A 26929-nucleotide genomic window follows, 5' to 3' on the forward strand; every position below is an offset into this window, starting at 1 on the left:
GATATTTTTACCCAGGATGCAGTTAAATTTTAGCACAGAATCAAATTCTAAATCCAGGAATCTGAAATCCTCATACAACTACATTCTGCCTATTTCCCTTAATGCCCAGACATATATTTCCAACGGGATATTCTTTTTGCCCAAGGCAAGGGGAACATCTGGTTTTGAAGAAGAGAGAAAAAAATGGGAAAGGCATGAGAATAAAAGCTGGAGAAAGAAATGAGTCCACACAAGAAGGGTCCCCCTTTCCAGCCCACCTCTGATTATGAATGCTCTATAGCACCATACTAAGCCAGCACTGCTTCATGGAATCAAGCTGGATTCAGCTTACATCACTGGCAGGCCTGCTGCATACCTCTGAAATGGCCAGATGAAAGGATTCCTCTAGCTATGCATAATCAGTACATATCCTTTAAGCCAAAGAGGATGTATAAAACATGTTCCATGCCCATAAGGAATTGCTATATAGTTGGGGAGATAAAAACATATACACACAGGTGAGAGTTACAGTGCATAATAATGGTTATCATGGTATATCCTCTCCACTGTAATAGGAGAGTATTATAAGACCATAATTAACATTGTGGTGGTTTATAGTTTTGTACACTCTGGTCTCTAACAGGAGCTCAAGGCTACCATCATGGAGGAGGAGGAATCCTTAAGGTCATGCATTTCTCAAGGACAAAATTAAGGCATGGTGGCAAGGAATAAAGCTCTCAAGGTACTGTATAAAGGTTTTTAAAGCCATTTTCCACTTGGCTGTCTATCCTGGCCTCTTCCTGTTGTTGGCCTGCTTCACGTCGCTCTTTTTCTCCAACGTTCCATATAGCTAATGCAATAAGTAAATGGTTCCCAATTTCCCTTATTGAGGGGGAAAAAGTCCAAGAAGGAGCCTGTCTGTGGCTTCAGGGAAGGGCTACGGGGAAGAGTCCAGCGGGTTCTGCTCTACTCCTGGTCTCGAGAAAATGGCTTCCATTCCCTTTCTATGCCTTCTCACCGTCAGATAAGGGACATGCTAAAAGGTCACCTTCAGGTAGTAAAAGCTCAAGGTCAAGATGAGAGTGTGAACCCGGAAGAGAGCTGTCAGGCTCTCATTCTGCCCTTCACTAGGCTTTAGGTTTCAGGAGCAAAAACAAAACCCTGTAGCTCCACAAGGTCCAGCCAGCTCACCAGAGCAGCAGGCCACACTGGGGTTCACTTGTTGAGGGCGATCCTCTCAGGAATCTGGGAAGACAGTGGCAGTTCCCTGAGGACTTACAGCTTCGAGAAACAGGCCATCCCCAGCTCTACCGAGCAGTGACGCAGCCAGCGCCTTACAGCTTCCAAAGCACTTTCAAAAACAGTATTTCCTTTCACAAAAATGTGAAGGTTAAGAATACAGGGAAATCATTACTCCCATCTAATAAGTGAGAAAAATAAAACTCGGAAAGAATAGTTGGCTTTTGTCAGTTCTAAGAACTAGTAAGAACTGGAGCCTGGGCTTCTATTGGGACCTTCAAACTCCTTGTTCTAAAGTAGTCACACAATAGAGTCTCCAGCTAGGGCGGCCACTGAAGGTGTAGGATTTAAGTAGAGCCCTGCAGTGTGGGTAGTCTAAACAGCAGCAATCCAGAGAATGATTTAAAGATAAGCATCAGTAATGACTCAGCTATCAATGAGAGTCAATAATTACTAAATCATGTTCTGATTGGGGAAAGAAGAATGTTCATTTTCTATTATATATAAAATAAGACTGCTCTTCCTGGATTCAAGAACATGGACTCTGAAACATTAGGCTCTCCCTTTAAGCAACCTTGCTCTTGTCCTAATCCATTATGGATTTGTCATCCAGGAATTATATAAACTTTTATGAGGACTGATTTATACTTTTCGCCTTCACTGTCATTTGGGCAAATGAAATCCAGGGAGTTCATTATCCTCCATAAGAAGCAGAATTTTCCTTCAGTTTTTGTACTTTTATGTAAGATTTGCAGGACACTTTGTCTATTTATTTCAGATCAGAGATGTGTTTGAGGCCTTGGTGAACAGTTTTGTGTTCACCTCAAACATATTCCTTCTGGCTTTATAGATTTTGATCATTTTCCTGTGCTGATGTCTTTGCAGAAAAGAATTGTAATCTGTTTAGTCTTTTCTTCCATCTTCCAAGATCATTCTAGTTGTTACTCTCTGGATGTTCTCCAGCTCAATTATACTTCTTTCGCTCTTTGCTGACTAAAACTGCATATAATTTTCCAGGTATAGATAAATCATAGCTTGCACATGGCACAGCTACGATCTCTGTTGGAGGATTGCCAAAATTTGATAGCCTCTTCATGATGCAGTACTATGCTAGGTGGCAGCTGACAGGACACTGGGCCTAGTAGGTACTCCTGTGGTTTAGTGCTAGCCCTCAACTCTCATCCTCCCAAAAGACTAGAGTTACCTGCAAACTCAGAGATTTTTCTTAGCATTTCTTCTTCCAGGTTACCAGTAAAGATAAGACAAATCAAATATCGATAAAAAGTGCCTGTTTATACATGCAAATCTCTCTCTTCTCCCCTCCGTTAAAGTAAAAGTGAATTAATTCAGTTCAACACATGTTTTTAAGTGCAAAATACCAAGTCACTAAGATAACATGATTGTCTTAAATAACCAGGAAATTAAAAATATTTCATTAACATGATAAAGAATATCTATCTTCAATGAAATGTCAACTAAAATTATACTACTAATAAGACATTTGTAGCATTATCATTAAAATTTCAAACAATACAAAAGATGCTTTTATAACCACTATTCATTGATTTGACAAATATTGAGTGCTACTATGTGCCAGGAATTTGCTGACAAAGGTCTGTCTAGTCAAAGCTATGGTTTTTCCAGTAGTCATGTACAGATATGAGAGTTGGACAATAAAGAAGGCTGAGCATGGAAGAACTGATGCTTTCAAACTGTGGTGCTGGGGAAGACTCTTGAGTCACTTGAACTGCAAGGAGATCAAACCAGTCAACCCTAAATGAAATCAATCCTGAGTATTCTTTGGAAGGACTGTTGCTGAAGCTGAAGCCCCTATAGTTTGGCCACTTAATGCAAAGAGCCAACTCACTGGAAAAGACTCTGATGCTGGGAAAGATTGAGGGCAGGAGGAGGAGGGGACGACAGAAGATGAGATGGTTGGATGGCATCAATGACTTGATGGACATGAGTTTGAGGAGATAGTGAAGGACAGGGAAGCCTGGTGTGCTGCAGTCCATGGGTCACAAAGAGTCGGACACAACTGAGCGACTGATCAACAACAACAATATATGCCAGGTACATGTTATAAATGTGGATGACATGGTGATAATTAATACCCAGTGCCCCACCATGGACTCTATTATTTAATATTATTCTGGATAATGTTATAAAACCCGAAACAGAATTAGAAAGGAAGAGACAAAATGAATATTGTTCCTCTGTTAGGTGAATCTCTATTAAGAAAAAGAATGGAAAAAGTATTAAAATAAAAAGTTCAGATATGTGAGTATATATAATGCACAAAATCAATAATTTTTCAGTATGACATAGTTAATTTAAAATACAGTAAAAAAAATATTCCATTCAAAATAACAACCAATAAAAAGGTAAAATATCTTGGAATAATCTTTTGTAAGAAATGCAAAAGCTTTTTATGAAACTGAGGAATGTTATAATTAAGAACATTCAGAGAAGAATAACAGCACCAACAAAGTTCTTGCCCATAAAAAATATGAGAACAATGAGGAGGAAGTTGAAAAGTTGGAAGTCCCAGTTGAAAAACTCTTCGAAATCATAGAACAAAAATACAAAGAAAATAAAAATAAAAAGAACAAAGATAAGAAATATAACCAATTAGCACTGGAGGTTCAACATCCAAATAAGAGGAGATCCAGAAAGACAGAAAGAGAGAATGCAGAGGAAAAATCATCAGTGAAAAAAAGTCAAGCAAAGATCCCAGAATGAAATCAGTTTCCTGATCAAAAGGTCCACCGAGTATTGACAATAGTGCCTGAAAACTAACACATACTGGGCACAAAATCAGAAAATTTTAGAATCCTAGGAATAAGAAGTTTCTGTACAGACAGATGAGATTTTCATATGATGGGTGAAGAGTAAGTCTTCTCAACAGGAATACCAGAAGCTAGAATACAGTGGGAAAGGACCATGAGCTTTCAGAGTGGAAATGATTTTGATGCTCCCAGTCCCCTTGAGGCTGAGCAGTTCTGGCCAGCTGACGACTCACAGAAGTAACACAAGTCATTTCCAGGATGAAGGCATGAGACGTCTTCGCATATTCCCAGCTCCTCTCTCCTCTGCCAGAGTGACATAAAGGTCCAAGTTGAGATGGTATGAGCTGGCTGGATGGCCATAAGATGGAGTGAGCCCTTGAAATGAGCTTCCCTGAGAACCAGTGGACCCACTGGACTCACTAAGTGTCTTATATAAGCAAGATAGAAACTTATGTGTGTACCAACTCAGATTTTGCATCACCCTAGCCTATCCTGGTTAATACAGATTCCCAATCAGGAATTTTATTCCGTCAAACAATTAATCAAGGATAGAATAAAGATATTTCCAGAAACGCAATATTTCAGAAAATTTCCATCCCACGCACCTTTTCTCAGTAGGCCGAGGAAAGAGAAAGATACACATGGAAAGCAGAATAATGTCCCCCACCTCCACCGAGGATGTCCAAGTCCCAACCTCCAGATTCTGTGAATATGGTTTCTTATATCACACACACACACAAAAGAGAACTTGTGATGGGAAGATTATCCTGGGTTAATCAAATGGACCCAGTTTAATCAGGAGGGTCCTCATGAGCGGAAGAGGAAGGGAGGAGAGACAGATGATCTGAAGATGCTATAATGCTGGCTTTCAAGATAGAGAAAGTAGCCACAAGCCAAAGGATGCAGGTAGTCTCTAAAAGCTGGAAAGGCAAGGAAATGGATTTCAGAAGAGCCATGCCAGCTCCTTGGTTTTAGCTCAGTGAGACTCATTTCAGACTTCCGACCTCCAGAACTATAAGGTAATGCATTTAAGCCACTAAGATTGTAGTTAAGTTGTCATAGCAGCAAAGGGAAACTAAAACAACACAGGATGCAGAAAATGGTAGCAAACAGGAGAGTGAAGGGACTCCCGAGGCATATCCAAGCAGGAGGCTGAGTGTAACCAGCCCGTGGGAACAGGTGAGTAGGCCCAGGAGAGACGTCTGCAACTCGACAGTGACAAAAATCTAATGAGTCTGGACGCACTGAGATGATATTTATATAACTAGAGAAGAGTTTGAGGATAAATTGGGGATCATAGGAAAGCATGAAAATGAATGTACAAAACAAGACAATTACTTGTTATAAAGAAAACACAAAGATGAACAGTAATGGAAACCTTATAGTCATGTTTTAGTGGCCGTTTTATTATTTCCTAGTGTCACCAATAAAAGCAATGGGTACTGTTTTAGCCCAAATAAAATACACCCAGTTCAGAGGACAGGGGATGAGAAGGGTGTTGGGTGGTGGTGGCAGGTGGGCTTTGGTGAATAGAGCTAAATCCTTCAGTTCACAGAAGGATGTCAGTGGCAATGCCTAAAGCCAGGGAAAAGCAAGAAGTGACATAAGCAAATTATTCAGAAATATGAAAACTAGCACTAAAGATTCAAAGGAGTCTAAAGTACTTGTTCTCAAGAGCAGAAAATAATGGGGAAGGGTGTAGTCAGGGTTCACATTTTCACAATAAGCTAATGAGGTATTTGGTGCTTCGAACTCTGCGTTATGTATGTGCATAAAGTCACAAGGACTGGCAAACTATTGGCAACAAAAGGTACATAAGACTTTAATATTCTTAATATAATATAAAGACTGGACAGAACTGTGAAAAACTCTTCATTACGGTTTGCCTCTGAGTGGTGTCACTATGGGTGATTATGTTTTCCCGCTACTCTATAATTTTCTATACTTCCCAAATCAAAACAAAATAGAAGCATGTATAATTTTTAAAACAACAACAAAATAAACTGATCAGATGGTCAAGGAGGAAATAAAACAAACAAGCAGAAAGAAATAGGTAACCTATATTGGGAACTGTTAAGATGATTAAGTTACTACAACTTTGAAAACCTTGAGGCCAGTTGTTAACCCTGCCAAAGAACGGTGGCATGGGTTTTCTTAATTTACTAAAGCAATTTCTAGATTAAATAGGATTTCCAACAACAATGCAATTTAAAATTTCATGCTTTGTGTAAAGCCCTTCATTTTTGTTAAAGACAGCCCAAACCCAACAGTGTGTTAAGTCTATGATCACAACTGGTGCTGCTTTGGATAAAGTTTGGAGAACATCTTATCAGTGATAACTAGCCCTTGGGGCTTGGAGAGTGGGGTGGGGCAGATGCTAAAAGAACAATTACATAAATCACATATTTTTAAACCCGTGGTTTTACCAAAAAAAATTTTAACTAAAAAAAAAGTGGAAGATGTGTTTAGTAGTGCTAAACATTTGTTGAAGAAGAAATGGATTCATTATGTTCTTCTTGGGAAAGACAGAATACATTACATGCTCATAAAATTGATAAATTTAGAAATACTATCTCTGAACTTGTGTACAGATCTCTGTGGAAGGTAGAAATCCCAAGAGACCACTAGCTGTTCCAAAACTTCCGCGTTGATGGTTGAGAGCTGGGATGAGTCCAAATGAAGAGCGAAGCCAGAATACAGGTGACTTCAGGCTAAGATTATGTAAGGCTGATTTTTTTAACCTTCTAAGCTATTGATTACTCATCTCAAACCAAATACCAAAGCATAAAGTTCTTTATAGCTCACACTGAGCTCAGACACCCAGACTTATTCAAAAATATTCAAGTCATTAATTTTCCTACCGTTTGCAGCGATCAACGAAATGAGAGGTGGAAGGGACACCTTCAAGGTCATGCTCATCAGAGTGAAACTGATTCCTAACTCCCTGCCTCATTCTGTCCTGCTAGTTCTCTCTTTTGCTAAACCTAATATATTTATCATGAATCATTAAACACAAACCTATTACCCAGTGCAATTGGTTCTTCCATAAAATGAAAAGCAGCTTAGCTTTTGTCATTTTTTTAAAAGGACATTGGGTAAAGTCAGGTGTGAACACAGAGAACAATATGGGCTGTAAGAAAAGCTAAATGGCTAGGCGATGGTGGAAGGCCTTGCTTAGAGTGCTGAACTAGCCCAGGGCATAAAAGAAGGGATGACAGGACCTGAAATTTTTTTAAGTTAGGAGATGGATTTTGGTATGCCAACTGACAAATTTGTGAAAGGCTGTATAAAGGAAAGACCGATACTACTAAGGACCCAGTACTGGCAGCTTTCCTGTGTTTGGCATCATGCTGAGTGCTTTCCATTTGTCACATTTGGCCCCACAGTTCAAAGAGGTGGGTATATTATGACTATTTTCTTTTAGAAATAGAAAACTGTAGTTTAAAGAGGTAAAGTACTTCTTGTAGGATAACTAGTTACACAGCCAGAATTTGAACTGAGGTCCAATGGCAAAATCTGTGTTCCTCCTCCTAGTCACCAAGAGTGAATATGAAAGTCAGAATGAGGACTGGCAAGTTGAAATAGTAATGTGTTTTGAACATATGGGGTGGGTACATTGGGTATATTGGGCATGGATGTATTATTTGTCTAATTTTTTGTGTTTGTTTGGAATATTTTATCATATAAGAATGACCCTCTAGATACTTCATTGTTTCTGCCTTAGATAATAATAAAAAGATATAAGCTTCTGAGAGAATGCCAATTTTTCCCTGAAAGAAATCCAGATAATGTGGATCTTTAACCACATCTGACACTACAGCAGGATGAAATGGGGGCCTTTTCTCAACAGCCGTAGCTTCAGGAACCATGGACACGGAAGCAGGCATACGAGGCAGGCCCCGCACACAGCCCGCACGTGCCAGAGAGGTGTGTGCTTCCTGCAGACTTCACAGACAGAGGAAAACAAGGTGGATGGCTATGCCTATATCCTAAAAAAAATGGTTTTGAGGTTTTAGAGAAAGAAACAAGAAATTGCTTTTCCTCTTGAATCTTAGCTCTACTCTTTCAAGTAAAAATCGACTGTGACCAAACGTACATGAACATCAAGGTCAGCAATCCTGCCCTCAGGGAAAAGGGGAGTTTTGGATGCAGAAACCCTCTCTAAGTTAATGGATGCGTGGCCAAGACACTTGCAAGTAACTGTATTCTCAGTATCTTCCGGAAGTCACTCACCCACTATGATTACTAGATATGGGCTTTCCTTCAGAGGCTCCAAGCAAGGAATGGAAAACATGGTTTCTTCACTAGAGAACATTAAAACACCTTCTTTCAGCATATATATCTCTAATATTAAAGGAGATATTGAAAAGGAAAAACAAAAGCAAAACAAATATGCAGTCTATCTTCCTAATTGGATTGTTGCTGATGTCCTTTTCAGAGAAAAATATAAAATGTATAAAAAGTGTAAAATGATTTTTGAGTATTAAAAAACACAATTTGAACAATAGATATAAATTTCAAATGAAAGAAATTGTGAAGAATATTGGGGATAATAAAATAGCAAAAGACATAAGAATTATAAAGAAAAAGAAATTACCGTGAAACGTGAGGCCAGATAGTTAGGGAAAAAGTGAATGTTGAAAAAAATTGGAAAGTGCACTTAAATTATCCCAATGATAGATTTCTAAGGATAGTTTCAATGCTTATTAACCCAAACCAAATAATGGCTAACAGGGTATATAACACAATGCCATCCTGGTAATTGAAGGTATAAAACTCAGTCCATTTGAATTACTTTCTAGGACTGCCATAACAGAGTATCACAAATTGGGTAGCTTAATGCAAAAGAGATTTATTCTTTCACAGTTCAGGAGGCCAGAAGTTGGAAATCAAGGTGTCAGTAGGGCTAACTTCTTTTTGAGGGCTCAGAGGGGAATGTGTTCTGTGTCTCTCTCCTGGATTCTGGTGGTTGCCAGCAATCTTTGGTGTTACTTGACTCCAATCTTTCCCTCCATCATCACATGGCCTTCTTCCTGTTGGTCTCTGTCTCTGTGTCCAATTTCCTTCTTCTCATAAGGACATCAGGCACATGGGATTTGTTGTTCAATCACTCAGTCATGTCCAACTCTATGCAACCCCATGGACCACAGCCCACCAGGCTTCCTATCCTTCGCTATCTCCTGGAGTTTGCTCAAACTCATGTTCATTGAACTGACAATGCCATCTAACCACCTCATCTTCTGTCGCCCCCTTCTCCTCCTGCTCTTTCCCAGCAAAATCAGGGTCTTTTCCAATGAGTTGGCTCTTTGCATCAGGTGGCCAAAGGATTGGAGTTTCAGCTTCAGCATCAGTTCCTCCAATGAATATTCAGGGTTGATTTCCTTTAGGATTGACTGATTTGATCTCCTTGCTGTTTAAGAGTCTTCTCTAGCACCACAGTTAAAAAGCATCAGTTCTTTGACTCTCAGCTTTCTTTATGGTCCAACTCTCATATCCATACATGATTACTGGAAAAACTATGACTTTAGCTATATGGGCCTTTGTCAACAAAGTGATGTCTCAGCTTTTAAATACACTGTCTAGGTTTGTCATAGCTTTTAGGCCCAGTATGATCTCATCTTAATGTTATGGCATCTGCAAAGAGACTATTTCCAAAAAAGACTGAATTCCCAGATTCCTGTGGTTTGGACTACACCATGTCTTTTGAGGGACACAGGTCAATTCATAATACCATTCAGAACTGAATCTGTTATTCTTCACTCTTTTCCTACTAGATAACTTTTTTTCTACAATACAGTTGCGTCAATGCGGTCTCCATCTCCTTGGTTGTCATTCTTTTACTCCTTCCTGTCAAAGCCAAGCTCCTCAAAGCAATTCATAACTCAATTTTCCACACACCACTCCTCAAATCCCAGTAGTGAGGCCCGTTTCCCCTCACCCTGTCCGTACCAGACTCTTTGACTTGGTTTGTTCTTCCTACTCCATTTTCAGGGCTCCCACTTGGAGGGCAGGTCAGGCAGAACCTCCTGGATTCATCATTATCAAAGCACCTAGACACCTACTTAATGTATTAGATTGGGTCTGTGTGCTAGCCTATCTTTCCCACTTGAGTCTAAACTCCTTGAGGGCAGGCACTGTGCCTGATGGCCTCAGTACCTAGCACAGAGTCCAGCACAAATCTGGTGCACAGTACACACCTGAATGAATGAATGGTTGTCTGCACAGGATCATTTAGACTGACAGATACATTCCACAGAAGCATGTGCTCTCATCGTCTTCAGTTCTTTGAAATCTTAAGACACAACTAGATTATGTTAATAACATGTAATATGGCAGGGGATTATCTTCTGTTTTTATCGTGTCTTCCTGATTCCCAGCACAAAGTAGTCACTCATTAATTAATTGATACTAAAGGGAAACCCTGATGCTGGGAAAGATTGAAGGCAGGAGGTGAAGGGGGTGACAGAGGATGAGATGGTTGGATGGCATCACTGACTCAATGGACATGAATTTGCACAAACTCCAGAAGATCGTGAAGGACAAGGAAGCCTGGCGTGTTGCAGTCCATGAGGTCACAAAGAGTCAGACATGACTGCACAACTGAACAACAACAATAAAGGGGAAATTAGGGCTTCCCAGGTGGCATGAGTGGTAAAGAATCTGCCTGCCAATGCAGGAGATGCAAGAGATGTGGGTTTGATCCCTGGGTCAGGAAGATCCCCCAGAGTAGGAAGTGGCAACCCACTCCAGTACTCTTGCCTGGACGATCCCATGGACAGAGGAGCCTGGTGAGGTATAATCCGTAGCATCACAAAGAGTTGGACATGACTGAGTGACTGAGCACACGAAGGGAAATTAGCTTCTGGGGGGGTGGGTAAGAAGAACCAAACTTCATTGAGCAATTGTTCATTGCCAGATACTGCTAAGTGCATATAAATGTCACCTCAATTAATACTACCACTTCTCATTCATTTGGAGATTTTACAGCGTAACAGATTGTAAACCCTTTTCTAACAAAGCCATTTAAAAATAGAATCTCAAATACTAAACTAGCTAGCATATTACTTTACATACAAAAAAAAATATATGCATTATATGTCAGAATACTTTTGTATACAAATGCAGGTGTCAGTAATATATCTTAAGCCTCAATAAACCATCAGGATTCCCTGGAATCCATTTTAGTGTTTTAGGTTTGGGGTTTTTTTTTGAGCAGTTCTAACTACTTGTATGGATTAATATTTCTTGATTGTAATTCTTTCTTAGAGATGTTCCAAAGAAAATATATTTTTTCTTAAAAAAATAAAGAGAATAAAACTTACTCTACCTTGCGATTATCATGCAATAGGTCCATATAATGTAATTATAATTAGATAATAATATATAGTATGTAATATAATGTAATTACCATATAATAGGATCTGCTAGCCTCTTTTAAAAATTTAAGACCCATTATGGGGTCTCAAATGATTTCTCTCCCTATATCTTGAAACATTTTGCTAGTTCATCATCCTAAAACAATTACCGACCAATTATGCATCAATTATTCCCAAGTATGCTTTAAAAAGACTAAAGTAATAGAAAAAAATGGAAGATGATGGAATAGCCTAGAACTGCACTTAGCTTAGAACTGTTCAGTGATGATTGAAATGTTTTATTCTGTGTTGTTCACTACAGTAGCACTAGCTGCACATAGCTACAAAGAATGTGATACGTGACTAAGGCAACTGCAGAAATGAATGTTTATTTTGAGTTTTAATTAATTTAAATAGCTATATGAACCTAGGGGCTCCTGTACTGAACAGTGCAGGCTTAGAACGATTCATTAAAGAAAATAACTTGTCACTACTGCATCACTCTTCATATTTTATTGTGCTGCCTAAAGTGTTGCATCATCTTTACAAAAGGTCTAGCACCATCTTTGTGGTTTGTTTTTAATATTCATTGAATAGAGTGGAGAATTCGGAATGTTTCATTCTCGCCTCTGATGACAAAGAGAAGAAAATCGATGGTTGGAGAGGTTTCCCAGGCATTAGAATAATCAGAAAAGAATGCTCAGAGTCAGAGCTCAGCACTCGAGACCCTGAAGATGCTGATGAAATTCAATTAACCATGAAAGTGAAACCTCAGACCATGAGTCTTCAGATGATGATATCCTACATTAATTCTTTCAAGCTAAAATGTCTATGAGGGAACAACATATTTCTAAGGACAAAAAGAAAATATGGTATTCCCATGCACTTGGTCATCAAGGGTAAGGACTTCATCAAACAATATTTGGGCTTTCCTGGTGGCTTGGATGGTAAAGAACCTGCTTGCGATGCTGGAGGTCCAGGTTCGACGCCTGGGTCGGGAAGATCCCTTGGAGAAGGGAATAGCAACCCACTCTACTACTCTTGCCTGGAGAATTCCATGGACAGAAGAGCCTGGTGGGCTACAGCCCATGGGGTTGCAAAGAGTCAGACATGACTGAGCAACTAACACACATAAGCGATATTTTGCAATAAGAACCTGGACCATCCTGAGGAGAGCTTGGGGGAGAATGGATACAAGTATATGTTTGGCTGAGTCCCTTTGCTATTCACCTGAAATTACCACAACATTGTTAATCAACTATACCCCAATACAAAATAAAAGGCTTAAAAAAAACCTAGACCATCCCATTTTACTAAATGAAAATGAGACAGTCTTTTTTCACCTTTTATAATGTCTGTATACCAAAATTTACTCTATATACAGTATGTAAATGAACAAATGCTGATGGTGGGCATGTATACAAAGGTGACTGGAAGGAAAAAGAAGAGAAATATTCACTGGATTGATATTTTTAAAAGTTCCATTGGACTCGATAATAAATGGTGATGACTATTTTTCTGGTATACTGAGAGTTGAAGCTTGTTTATCGTATTAGTTAAAATGCCAGAGAACTTATATATAATAAAAGGGTAAACCTCCAGAAATAAGGTAAAAAAAACTAGGCTTTATATTAAATTACTCATCTTGGAATGGTTAAAAGTGTGAACCCTGGAGTTACAGACACAGTTCTGGGCCAGAATCACAAGTCCAATCCTTAGTGCATCCCTCTGGCAAGTTTTTCAGCCTCCCTAAGATCCAGTTCCCTCATCTGCAAAATAAGGATTAAAGAACTACTCTTCTTCAGAGCTTTTAAAGATTTTTTTTTCTAATGTGACTATTTAAGTTTTTTCTTGAATTTGTTACAATATTGGTTCTCTTTTATGCTTTGGTTTTGTGGCCACAAGGCTTGTGGAATCTTAGCTCCCAATCAGGGATTGAACCCGCAACCCCTGCATTGCAAGGTGAAGTCTTAACAACTGGACCACCAGGGAAGTCCCTTCTATGGATTTCTTTCTAATTTTTAATATTTTATTTATTTATTTATTCTTGGTTGTGCTGAGCCTGTTGCTGCAAGGGCGTTTTCTAGTTGTGGCAAGTGGGGGCTACTCCCTAGGTGCAGTGTGAGGGCTTCTCATTGCGTGGTTTCGCTTGTTGCAGAGCATGGACTCTAGGACACACAGGCTATGGTAGTTGTGGCACGTGGGCTCAGGAGTTGTGGTTCCGGGCTCCAGAGCACAGGCTCAAGAATTGTAGCACACAGCCTTAGTTGCTCCGCAGCATGTGGGATCTTCCCAACCCAGAGATCAAACCTGCATCTCCTGCATTGGCAGATGGACTCTTAACCATGGAGCCACCAGGGAAGCCTATAAGCTTTATAGAGACTAAACTTCCATGCAAAGTGCCTAGCAGAGTGCTTGGCACATAAGAAATGATAGACATCAGTGATGGATAGAGATTTTATTTTTCTTGAGTTGCTTAGATCAGCTCTCCCATCTATCCGATTTGGGAACCCAACATATGTGAAATAATATCTGTATCCTATTTTATCAGCTCTCCTTATCTATCCAATTTGGGAACCCAACATATGTGAAATAATATCTGTATCCTATTTGCTACCTCCAGAATTTATCATTGCCAATGCCAGCAGCTCATACCACCTTTGGTGGGATTGGTGGGCTGGAGGTGGTGGCATTCCCCCAGCCCCAACCAATTTTTAGGCTGAGCAAGCATCACTTCAATGAACTCAAATTTATACAAAAAATAAGGAGATGAATTAAAAAACCTCCTAAAAATCTCACCATCCGGACTAAACATCTTTATTCTCCCAGGCTTCTCTCTGTGTACACACAGACGTATGCATACGTGTTTTAAGATGTGGGATCACACTACACTGTTGTGTCACACCTGTTTTTGTACTCAAAAGTATCTTTCTAGTTCATTCAACAGAAAGCTCCATGTTCAGTCTCAGTAGGGCTCTAACCTTAAACCACTAAATTCTGTGTACACACAAAGCGGTCGTAAAAAGCAGTCGACAAAAGAAAACATTAACATCTGCCTTTGAATAATGACTCAGATCAAAAACTGGGAGGTTAAAGTGGATTTGAAAAACAAGTAAAAGTCAGAGGCATTTGGTTCTTTTTTATGAAAAAACTGGAGAGAATGAAGCTTTGGGCCCTGGATGATCTGTGTGGCACACACCCCAATTCCTAAATGGTAATTACTTGTGGAATGCGAAACTTGTGGAACTGAACTTGCATAAAATGAGAACTTGCCTGTAAACCTCAGTCCATTTTCAGGGTTTCAAAATCCTATTTTATCTAGATCACAGCTCTTTCAGTCTTGGCATCAAAAAGTTATTTCTGAGTGCTAAACAAATATGAAAACTGTGGATCTGGACTCAGTCGTGCTTCCTACTGCCAGGCTGGGGGTTCACTCCAGAGGCCACACATGTGTGAGTCCTTATTCCCTGATACCACCGTGTCCCTGAATACACCAGGGGTCTGCAGACTTAAATAACTGAGGCCTCACCTCGGGGGACACTCAAGGGACCCTTATCTGGAACTCTAACCTCATCACTTCTGGGGTTCATTTCGACCCTGCCAGAAGTAATAAGCACGGATGAATAGATGTTAATGTACCAATATTATTTTTACTCATTTTTCTTATTTCAGCTACTGCTTAGAAAGTGAAGAGGGTTTTTGCTACTCCATTCCTAGATAATGAAAATACAGTTATAGTGAAAGAATCTGTATTATATAATCTCTGCTGCATTACCTATAATCTCTGCTAGCTGAAAGAGATCATACTCACAATTTTAAAACTTGAGTGGAGTTTATAAAACTGGATTTATTCTGAAAATGACCTAAAATGGCCTGATATGACCTGCGCATCTTGGGTAACTCTTGGTTGGGAGTGGCAGAAGAGAGGGGTGAAGATTAGATTGTAGGAAGCGGAGAATGCAGAGCCAGGGAAAGCCCTATGGGCTCAAGGGGCGAGAGCCCAGCAAATACAGAATCCAGGCACCACCAGACTAGCAAAGAAGTCGGCAAGATGGCCAGCTTGGCAAGAGCAAGGCCCCCAGACAGGATAAAGGAGTAGTTCCAGGTCAGTCACCAAGGACTGAGCTCCGGAAGGCAAGCTTATGGGAAGTGGGCCTGGGTCTTCTGACCAAGTAAAATCCTGGTTATCAGACCTGGAGCCCAAAGTAATGGCCTGAAATGCCACTCACAGTTAAGAGACCCCACATGCTGAGTCACCTAGCCCCCTTTCCTGCAGAGAGGAGGGAGTTGGAGGTGGGGCTTGGCCCAACTTAGGAGAGAAACACAGTTAAGGGGTAAAGGAACCTAGCAGGCTGTCCACACCATCCTTCCCCACTCCCACTTATTCTCCCTCCGGGGCAAGTTATTGACCAAAGAAAATATGTTTTCACCACAAGAAGGGTTACAATGGTGAGTCATCATTATTAATTAATAGCCTTTATGCAAGAAGCCATGCCACTCTCTAGGCTATTGGCAGTAAAAACAAAATAGAAAGTGTCCAGGGAACCGACTTTCTTGATATTCATGGTTTTAGAGCAATGGATCTCAAATTTTGTCCCCAGACGTGCAGTATTCACCATCGCTCAGGAACTGGTTAAAGATGCAAATTCTCACGTCCCACACTCGACCTACTGCATCAGACTCTTAGGGGTCTGGGCCTGGCAATCCGTGTTTTAACAAGCCTCCAGGAAATCCTGATGCAAGCTAAAGTTTGAGAATCCTGGCCGAGTGGAAAGAACCTGGGATGGGAGCCAGGAGACCTAATTCAGATTCCAGCTCTGGAGCCCGTGGTCCAGTTCAGTGAAAATTAATGAATAGTCAGGATGCGCCTCTCTGTGCATCGAGGCTAAACGCAAGGATGTGAGGATACTGAGATAAAGCTAGATGCAGTCCTTATTCTCAGATGGTGTCTAATCCTCTATATTCCTTTGTTTCTCCAGGGTAGGAACTGCCTTGTCATTGTTCTTGGTTTGTTTCATATCTGTATTCCCAGTGCCTGCAGCATCACAGGCATTCAGTATATACGCAGTGGACCAAGTGATAAGCCATTCACCACTATGATAAACATCACTGTACCATTCATCAACAATCTTAATGGTATTCCAGTCTAGTTAACACTAGCTACCATTTATTTAACGCTTCTCACGTGCTAGGTGCTGAGGGCTTGTCATATATCAACTCGTTCAATGCTTTTAGATGCCCTTACCATGGGTCATATTTTTAACCCACTTTGCACATCAAAAAAAATTGAGGCTTGACATATCAAGTTATCTGTTCAATGTCATATGCTGATAGCGTTAGAACTCAAGATGAACCCAGAAATACCTTATTCCAAAGCTTGTGGTCTTAAGCATGGTAGAGTTCTTCTTCAGATTTTTATGGTACATTTCCCTCCTCTAAGGTGAGTGCTTGATTATTTTCTCACTATGTATTTACAACTGCACTTTGGTGACATCACCTTAAATGGTCAAAGAGAATCTTTATTTTTCTCCTTTTTTGGTAGATTGATATTTGGTTTTCACTGAGGTTAAGAAAGGAGATAGTTGTGGGGAACTACACTTCACTGGATAGTTCTGACCCTTAGACATCATACCAATATTGCTTCTAAGAGCAGAAGTGGTTGTGCCAGCCAGGCCAGGCCAGCCTTGAAAGGACACTGGCGGAGAAGGCTGGTTCCAGAGGACTGAACCCTGAGTGGAGTAACCCAGGAAAGGCAGGCCACAGAGGAAGGGGCAGACATGATCTGGCCCAAGGCCTGAAGGCATGAGGGGGCTGGGTTGTGGACACCACATCATGGTCCAGCAAGGATACAGAGGCAAAGGAGGCAGCAACCAGGAGAAGCAGCCAGAAGTCCGAACTCAGCCCTGAGGTTCCCCTGCCTGGGATAGCTACAGCTACTGATGAAATAAACATTGCCTCCTGCTCCCTCAGGGGACACTCAAGGGACCTTTATCTGGAACCCTGGCCTCATCAATTCTGGGATTCATTTCCATCCTGCTAGAAGTAAGAAACATGGGTGAAAAGATGTTAACATACCAACACTATTTTTACCCATTTTTATATTCTTTGCATGCTTCCTTTTTCTACTCACTATTAATCAAAGATGAACTTGACGCCCACACCTACTATCGAACAATTCCGGGCCAGGAGGGATATGGTTGGGGCTGTAGGTACTGAGAGAAGGAAAAGGGGATTTATAGCATAAGCAAAGATCTTACCTTACTAGGAGGTGGTCCATGGTCATCCAAGTAAGTGGAATTTCCTAGAAAAAAAAGAAGAAAAAGTTGATGGCTTCATAGTTTTCAACCCCAAATGAATTAAGGCAAAGTCATGGAAAATAAGTACTTTAGTTATATTTCTATTCGGACAACAGTACCAAAGGAAAATGGGTAATTAATCTCCAATTTGGTGAGATTTTGCTGATACTACCAAGCTTGGTTAATAGCTTCAGCAGCTACAAACATTCTACCAACAATGGTGTGTATGTACAGACATGGACCATTATTCCCCACCCAATATCTGCTAGGTTTACTTTAGACCAGTGGCTCTCCCGCTTCAACATGCATCAGAATTACCTGCAGAGGCTGCTAACACTGAGACTGCCCGACCCCACCCTCAGAGTTCTGATTCAGTGCCTATGCGCATGCTAAGTCGCTTTAGTCATGTACAGCTCTTTGTGACCCTATGGAGTGTCGCCTGCCAGGCTCCTCTGTCCACGGGATTTCTCCAGGCAAGAATACTGGAGCGGGTTGCCATGCCCTCCTCCAGGCAATCTTCCCAACCAAGGGATCAAACCCATGTCTCTTTTGTCTACTGCATTAGCAGGTGGGTTCTTTACCACTAATGCCACAGTAGCTCTGAGAATCTGCATTTCTACCAAGCTCCCAAGTGATGCTACGGGTCCGGAAACCACACTTGGAGAACCACTGCATTGTTTCTCTACTTTGTCTTGATTATCAATTTCCCTTCATCTTTTCAGTCTAGCTTGCTTCCGAAGCTTGATTTGTCTTTGCTAATAGCCACTTAGTGATATGTGTGTGTTTTCAGGGCGTGTGGTTATTGTTTCCTGAGAGATAAAGACTCAGGGGGGTTCTGATAAGAACTAAAGCTTACTGAGTTCCTCTGGGCAGCAGGTACTCCACTAAGTGTTTTATAGGTACTCATTCACTTCATTCAAATATCACAGGAGGGTTAGAATGAGCCCCATTTACTGAGAACAGAACAGAGGCCTGGAGAAATCCAATAACTTGCTCACAGTCCCACAGCTGTTAAGCTGCAGAGAGGAAGGGAGACTGGTTTTTCCAGAAGGTGCTCGGCATCTGCTCATCTGAAAAGCCCACCTGGAGTGTTGCTGTCTCCTGCTTTTGCACAGCCTGGGCACCACCAGTGTTACCAGCTGGCACCTTGCTTGATTGTGTAGGGGAGCTGGTGATGCGGTGAGTTAAGAAGCAAAGTGAAGTTGACCAGACTTTCTAACAGAGCAAAATGTAGGAAACATTCAAAATGCCAGAAGACTTAAAGAAGACAATAGATTACGGAATAAGGTCAATAAAAGGTGCTTTTTTTCAGGAGATGGCAAAAGGAACTTAAAAAGTAGGAATAATAAGGGGAAGCAGAGTTTAAGCTAGGGACAGTTCAAGTGGGGAAATTTATCTAAACATAATAAATAAGTGGTGTTTGGCTTATAGATTTTTCCCCCCTTTCTGAGGCATTATCCAACCCCTGTTTCTTCCTAGTCTTCTGATTTACCATCTACGTGATGTGTACAATGCCTGTAATCTAACTGGCTGTTTGTATAAGGCAGAAGGACAGTGGGGTCAAATTTTCATGTATATGACACTCACACACAAACACCTGGAACGCTTGTGACTGGGTTACTTTCAGGAAACTTTGAAATGTGAACAGGATTCGTAATTTGCTAGATCTTAATTATTGTGCAGCACTCCATGGGGAACGTACTTGAATAGGAAGTTGATCTATATATACACACCTGACTTAGGAAAGAAGATGTGCAAAAAAGAATACAGAAAAATGGTTGCCTAAGTCTAGCAACATACTCAGAGGGACTCCACCATAAGCGGTCAGGACGGTCACAGAGGGTCCTGCCTGCTCATCATGTAAACGTGTTTTCCCCAGGGAGAATGTGAGGAATCCCAACACGTTCCAGCATCTTCTCCAGGTGTTCATCCCAGGAATCAAAGGGAGCCCACCCGCTAAATGCTTCTAAAATATGGAAAGTCTCCGTAAAAACCAAAGTGCCCAGGAACTCCTGAAATGAATGATTTCAATGCCTGACAGCTACCTTGGATTCCAGACATGCATATCCACTGACTCTTTAGCACCTCAGCCTGGATGTCTATGGGCATCTCACACCTCACCGTCCAAACAAAACTTTTTATTAATTAATTAAGTTAATTAATCATTTGTTTGTTTGGCTGGGTCAGGTCTCAGCGGTGGTTTGCAGACTCCTTTGCATCGTGTGGGATCTCTTGTTGCGGAGCATGGGCTCTCTAGCAGCGGCCCAGGGGCTCAGTAGTTGCAGCGTTTGGGCTTAGACACTCGCCTGCCTGTGAGATCTTAGTTCCCTGATCAGGGTTCAAACCCGAGTCCCTGAATTGCAAGGTGGATTCTTCTTTGTTTTCTTCCATTTATTTTTATTAGTTGGAGGCTAATTACTTTATAATATTGTAGTGGCTTTTGCCATACATTGACATGAATCAGCCATGGATTTACATGTATTCCCCAGCCCGATTGCAAGGTGGATTCTTAACCACTGAATCACCAGGCAAGTCCCAACAGAACTCTTTACTTGCTTCTATTATGTCCCCCAAATCGCCATTTCTCCTGTCTTCTATACCTGGCTACACAACACATTCCTTCCAAAACAGGCTTCAAAGCCTTTGTTAGCTTTGATCCATCTCTTTCCCTTCTCCCATCCATACCAACCCATTTTCAAGCCCTGTTGGCTCCGCTTTCAAAATGTTACTTAAGTCAGACCACTTCTCACCAACCCCTCTGGGCCACCAGAGAGGAACAGGCCTTCTCTTCACTGATTGTCAACTTTCTCCCCTACCACACAGCAACCAGAGGGATCTTTTAACCTTATTAATCTGGCCATGTTAGCCCTCTGCTTAAAATCTATTTCTCTAAGAACAAAATAATCAATTCCGTACTATGGTCTCTAACCCCACATGACTCAGGCCCTGTCTCCTGCCATGCCTGCCACCAGCACAACAGCCTTTCCTCTGCTCCAGGATGCAGGAATCTGTTGGCAGCTAGCAACCTTTTGAACTGTCTCTTTCCTCTACCAGAAAAAGCTCTTGTCCACCCCCTTTGCTCAGGCTCAGGTCAAATGTCCCTGTTTTGTCAGCTCATCTTTCTTTCCCTCTCTCCCTTCCTCCATCCTTCCCTCCCTCCCTCCTTCATCATAAGACATCACTTCTTCTGCATAAAGAAAGGACCAGGGCTGACCAGGGCTGGCACTGATCCATGGACTTCATTGTTCCCGCTGCCAGCGGCTCCCCGAGCTTCCATCTACACCTACGTTCCTGTGCTTTATTAGAACACAGAGGTTCCAAGGGCCATGTACTTGTAACAGAAGTATGGAAAAGGAAATGAAAAGCTACATGAATAAAAAATATCTCTTTAGCTGGAGACAGCAAGTTTTTATCCTCCTAGGGTATAAGTGTTATTATTTTTTGTGTTTAAGGTAGAGCTTTTCATCCTAGGATCTTATGCTTTCAGAGTGCAAAATAAACGAGATTGTTAGGATTTTCAAACCTAAAGTTGGTAACTTGTAGGCTGTGGAGATCAAAGGATGAGTGCTGTTACCAAAACGTGCTTCCCTAAACAGGCTCCCAGGCATCAAAGAGGCTTCTTGCTGCTCTGTCTTAGAGAGGGTTCTATGGAGGGTGTCAAGTGGTGGAAGAGGGAGGGCAGACGCCAGCCAGCCCTGGGGCCTCTGAGCTTAGAGCTCACAACACAAATAGAAAAGAAATGGTGAGGAAGGCAGATGAGGGTCTGGGGCCAGGACAGAGGACAAATGCTTACCTGTCACCCACCTCCACTGCCCTGTGAACACCCACTGTCGATTTCCTAGTCTCCAATCCAAGTAATCTTTGGAGTCCTGTAGGGGTGTATCATTTCATTTCTTTCCAGAATTTAACCCACACTTTCAGAGCTCTGATTTCAGCCTCCTTTTTGGGTTTCAAGTCCTTCCTTTGGGGATCAAAGATTACAGTATGTGGTCAAGTTAGGGAAAGAAAGAAAGGTATATACCCCACATGGTTCCACTCCCACCATCAGTCAAGCTTTCAGAAGGACCTATCTCCTAACTGCCAAGAAATCGCATGCTCGGGCTGGCATATAGATAAACTTCTTACAGAAAGTCAAGATTGTGGAGTCTGCTCAGGTTGGTGGAGGAAGCAGGGTGGCTACTGAGAAGAAGCAACACTTCAGCCCTCTGAACTCTATTTGCTGGTCTAGGTCCATAAAAATGGCTGAGTGCTGAAGAATTGATGCTTTTGAACTGTGGTGTTGGAGAAGACTCTTGAGAATTCCTTGGATAGTAAGGAGGTCAAACCAGTCAATCCTAAAGGAAGTCAACCCTGAATATTCACTGGAAGGACTGATGTTGAAGCCGAAACTCCAATACTCTGACCGCTTGATGTGAAGAGCCGACTCATTGGAAAAGACCCTGATGCTGGGAAAGACTAAAGGTAAAAGGAGAAGGAGGTGGCAGAGGACGAGATGGTTAGATAGCATCGCTGACCCAATGGACATGAATTTGAGCAAATTCAGGAAGTAGGGAAGGACAGGGAAGCCTGGCATGCTGCAGTCCATGGCGTAGCAAAGAGTCAGACGCGACTTAGCAACTGAACAACAACAATCTTGATGTTGGTAGTGGTTTTGTGGCTCTTAAAACTGATTGAGCTATATATCAAAACCACTGACAACAAATTACTGGTGGTTTCATGGTTTTAGAAATGCCCTCACTAGATCAAGTGATCTCAGACTTTTGGACCAGCCAAGTGAGAACACATTCTACATCTCACCCTGCCTACCTAGCTTTTCCTGGTGGAGACCTCCCAGCAAGATTGTTGATATTGTTAATACAAATGAAAGACCATGTGTATTATGTGCAAAGGTGTTAACTCCAAATACCAAGGAGTTACTGATTGTGCACTTACTAGAACAATGCTATGAAAAACCAGATACAGTGCACCTAGATGAGCAGGTTAAGTCTCACTTTGATAATAGAGAATATCTCCAAAAAGTGCCATTCCACTCTGAATAAACTGCTTTACCTCTCAAAGTTTTCCATATACGCATCTATAGAAACAAAATAAACTTACAGTTCACTGTAAGGAGTACATGAGGGTAGTCTCATTCTATGAAAATGCCTAGAACAAAACTTGTATGTACTAAGCACCTAGTAAGCTGCAGCAATACAAGCTGTACTGAGTACCAGCACCAGTGCAAGACCCCTCGCTGCCTCTCCATCCTCCCACTCAGTAGTCTTCAACCCCCAGCGCACACTCCGCTGCAGTAATTTTTAAGGAATATTGATGCCAGGCACCATCCTTAACTATTCCAATTTAATTATTTGGGGACAAGTCATTTGGCAGTTGGTATTTTCAAGTTCTCTAGATAATTCTAATATCTGGGCTAGGATTGAGAATCACTGAGCTACAGAACAGAGATGAGAGTTCTTCATTCAGGCTGCATCTCATTTTCAGAAATAAAAGATCGATGATCTTATCCAGGGAGATCTTAATCATGAGTCCCCTCTATCATTTCTGGGGAGAGATTCTACAACAGGCACACATGCTCAGTTGCTCGTTGTGTCCGACTCTTTGCGACCCCATGGACTGTAGCCCACCAGGCTTCACTATCCGTGGAATTCTCCCAGTAAGAACAATGGAGTGGCTTGGCATTTCCTTCTTCAGGGGATCTTCCTGACCCAGGGATTGAACCTGAGTCTCCTGCATTGGCAGGCGGATCCTTTACCACTGAGCCACCTGGGAAGCCCCACACAACATGAATTTCACGCCAAAGGAGAACCCAGAGGGAAGGCAGATGATCACAGGAGGGCTGACCAGGGAGTTCCAGTTAGCACCAACTCCAGGGGGCCAGGTGGGCTCACGTACTGCCTGGAAGTCGGCTGGCACATGGCACCTCTGGGAACAGAGATTACCCTTTAAACCACATGGGTTGCCCCCAGACCTTTCTGGGACTACAAATCTTCTGAAGAATAATCTTCTGAGCTTATACTTTCAGAATATATTTGCTCCTGCACAGATATCTTCCTATTCACCTGTATCATTCTGCTGACCCTCTTGTTTCACAGTAGAAAGGGAGATAAGTGCATAATCCTCCTTCTGCCCAGAGCAACCCCAGACTGCACTTGACTTAAACCAACAGGGACTTAAACCATCAGTCCTAGAGATACTGATGCTTGACCCCTACACATGCTTTAACGGCCCACAAAGATCTGGAAGGAAAATGCCTCTGGAAAATCTGAAGCAAAGACACTGGTCCCACTGAGGCTACCTGTCTTTCCAGGCTGGGGTCCTGGAGTTGGAGCAGAGATGAGGGGACCTGGCTGACACAGAGGAGCTCCCTGCCACATCCATGTGAACCCAACAGAGACCAACACAGCCAGACAGAAAGATTGCCAGAAGCATCGACACTGAAGGACTATTGAACAGAACTGTCACTGTGCCCTCTGCTTTAAATAGCAACAGTCGCTCCTATGCAAGAGGGAGAATGGAAAGGAGCCCCAGGGGAACTGTTCAATAGATTCAGGAAGACACTGCTCATAGAAGCAACTGTCACTGGTAACAGGAACGGAAGCCCAGGGGTGGCCGAGGAAGTCCTGCAGGCCAGAACAAAGAGACCTGGGTTCACATGTCAAGTCCTACCCCTTACTACAGAGTTACCTTGGAAATAACACTCAATTCCCCTGAGGATTAATGTCCCTATTTGCAACTGAGGACAGAATAGCACCTAAGTTACAGGGTTTTTATGATAGAGAAACAAGATGTGTATAAAGCATTAATCGTAGCGCCTGCTTGGCACATAGTAAGTGCTCAGTGAATGGAAGCCACTTCCTTATCTTATATTAACCAATTGTATCATTCATATTCAAGCTTATAATATTACTTATTATTGACAAAAGCAAAAAGAATCCTCGGCCAAGGGAGCAGTTGATCCTATCAAGAACGAACATTATTATAAAACGTGTGCTCAGTGTGTCTGGCTCTTTTGACTCCAACTAGAGCCCACCAGGCTCCTCCTGTCCATAGAATTTTTCAGGCAAGAATACTGGAGCGGGTTGCCGTTTTCCTCCTCCAGGTGATCTTCCCAACCCAGGGATCGAACCTGTGTCTCTTGCACCTCCCGAATTGGCAAGCAGCTTTTTTACCACTAGTTACTATTTGATATTTTCTATTCCTTTTCAACACTGGCTTGATATGTTCTCTGAAATACACAAAAATTCATTCCCAACTGTTTGAAGTACCTTTAGCAATGTGCAAATGAACTTAGAGAACCTTCAGGGGATGTAATTTATTCTTGACTCTAAGTCTTGCATTAGCAGATCTATTTTTGTCTGAATTGGTCCCTGCAGAATAAAACTGTTTAAATTCTAATTCCTCTTATAGAAACCATAACATGCATTCGTGTCAATGTCAAAAAAAAGCCACCTCTACATGGTGTCAATTTTGTTCAAACACCAGCAATTCTTTTCAGAGTCTTTCTTCCAGGGACCCTTTTAAAATCATTATCCTAAGCAATTGAAATCCTTTCTTCTTTTATTTAGACATGGGCATTTCACACAGGATTTTGGTTACCTACAGCACAATCACATGGCTTCATCTCCGCCCTAGAGTCTGGGCCTCTGATAAGATACAGTAATGAAAGAGTCAGGGTGGAAGGCAGTGCTGCAGCCCCAGCTCGGTCCTTGCCAAAAAATTATGCTAATGCCACACTTTCCACCGTTAACCATGGGTTACATTTCCCTAAGAGGCAGCTGTCAGCACGCACCAGCCGTGCTTAACAATGAGGAGTTTGTGTGCTCGGTAATAGTCTCCAATAGCTCCATTTCTTATAATTAACACAGTCCCAAAGACCCTGTAATGGAGGAGCGTTGCTTGCACAACTTTATTTAAGCTTAAGCTCTAATAAAATTATTTTCCACTAAATTAAAACAAATGGCTTTATGAACTAAGAATACTTAAATACATTTACAAAAATATTAAATACTTTTTTAAAAAATCCTGAATGTTCACCCCAACCAGTTAACAAAGCAAACAAACAAAAAAAAAACCCTACAAATATGTTAAGCTTAAATGATAAAAATGAGCATTCCAGATCCTGAAAAAAAATACAAATTGTTATCAGTTATGATTTAGAAAGTGGCTTTCATTTCTAATTAATTTTAAAAGCAAATGAATGCTTTTCTCTGTGTATTTCAGGCTCAAAATCACTACCTTGTTTTTTAATACATCAAATCTACTGCCTTGTTTATCCCCCCATTAAATCTTAATATACATTATAGGATGTCAAGGGTACCTTTGTAGAAGGAAATTACTTTTGGAATCAAATGATCAGTGTAGTATTGTGATAATAACTACCTAAATATAAATATGAATTATTGCTGAATTAGCTCAGGGATTCATCATAATTGTATTATATGATTTTATGCAGGCAGGAATAAAGTATAAAAGAGAGATGGAATCATTTAGGTTTCTGTTTCATTCCATTAGATTTTCCTCCCAAAGTAATTACTACAGTCAGCTGCTCCCACCTCTGTGACTATAACACACCCACTGGGAGAGCAGCCCAGCCCCGCAAACTCCAAGGCTCTAATGAGAGTCAGATAATCTTCTTCCAGGACCTAGCCACTATGAGGATGGAACACTTTCCATCATACACTTACTGCATAAAGAACCCCTAAAGAATGTAGTGGAAGATGAGCAGGACAAAGACAACTACCCTGGGAGAAACAGAACAAGGCCAAAACAATCTGTACCTTTCATATCATCATTGATGGTTCACATCAATGCTGACCTGGGGTCTGTGCTAAACACTTGAAAGACCTCATCACACTTTGTTCCTATGACAACCTCTGAGGCAAGAACTACTGTCATCCCCATTTTACAGCAGAGAACACGGATGGGGGAGGTGAAGTGACCTGCACCGCCTCGAAAAGCTCATCAGCAGGAGGTCCTGGGTGTGAGTCCAGCGGCCTGATTCTGAAGCTCTTTTGCTCACCACACCCTCCCTACCTGGCTCAGAGATTCCAGTCTGGGAGACACAGGTACTGTGAAATACTGGCCTGTGAGCTCTCAGGGGATCTCAGGCTGATCAGTCTTGGGCTTCTCAGGGATGGAGTGGACTGGAGATGATGGAGTTGCTCATGTTTCCGAGCAACATGCAGGCAGGACACTCACAAATTCATCCATCAAACATTTATCAAGTGCTTACTTTATGCCAGGCACTATGCATAGTAGTACAGGCCTGAGT

General features: G+C 41.6%; 1 protein-coding gene across 2 annotated transcripts in view; it reads right to left on the reverse strand.

The window, feature by feature from the left end:
- UST (uronyl 2-sulfotransferase) overlaps positions 1 to 26929 on the reverse strand; it is a 304142-nt gene that overhangs the window by 161895 nt on the left and 115318 nt on the right. For both annotated transcript variants that reach the window (XM_070461568.1, XM_070461569.1), the window contains exon 2: positions 17620 to 17663. In XM_070461568.1, the coding sequence (XP_070317669.1) occupies positions 17620 to 17663 (44 nt within the window). The remainder of the gene's footprint in view (positions 1 to 17619; positions 17664 to 26929) is intronic.

Source organism: Odocoileus virginianus, chromosome 34, assembly GCF_023699985.2.
Source record: "Odocoileus virginianus isolate 20LAN1187 ecotype Illinois chromosome 34, Ovbor_1.2, whole genome shotgun sequence".
NCBI classification, from domain to species: Eukaryota; Metazoa; Chordata; class Mammalia; order Artiodactyla; family Cervidae; genus Odocoileus; species Odocoileus virginianus.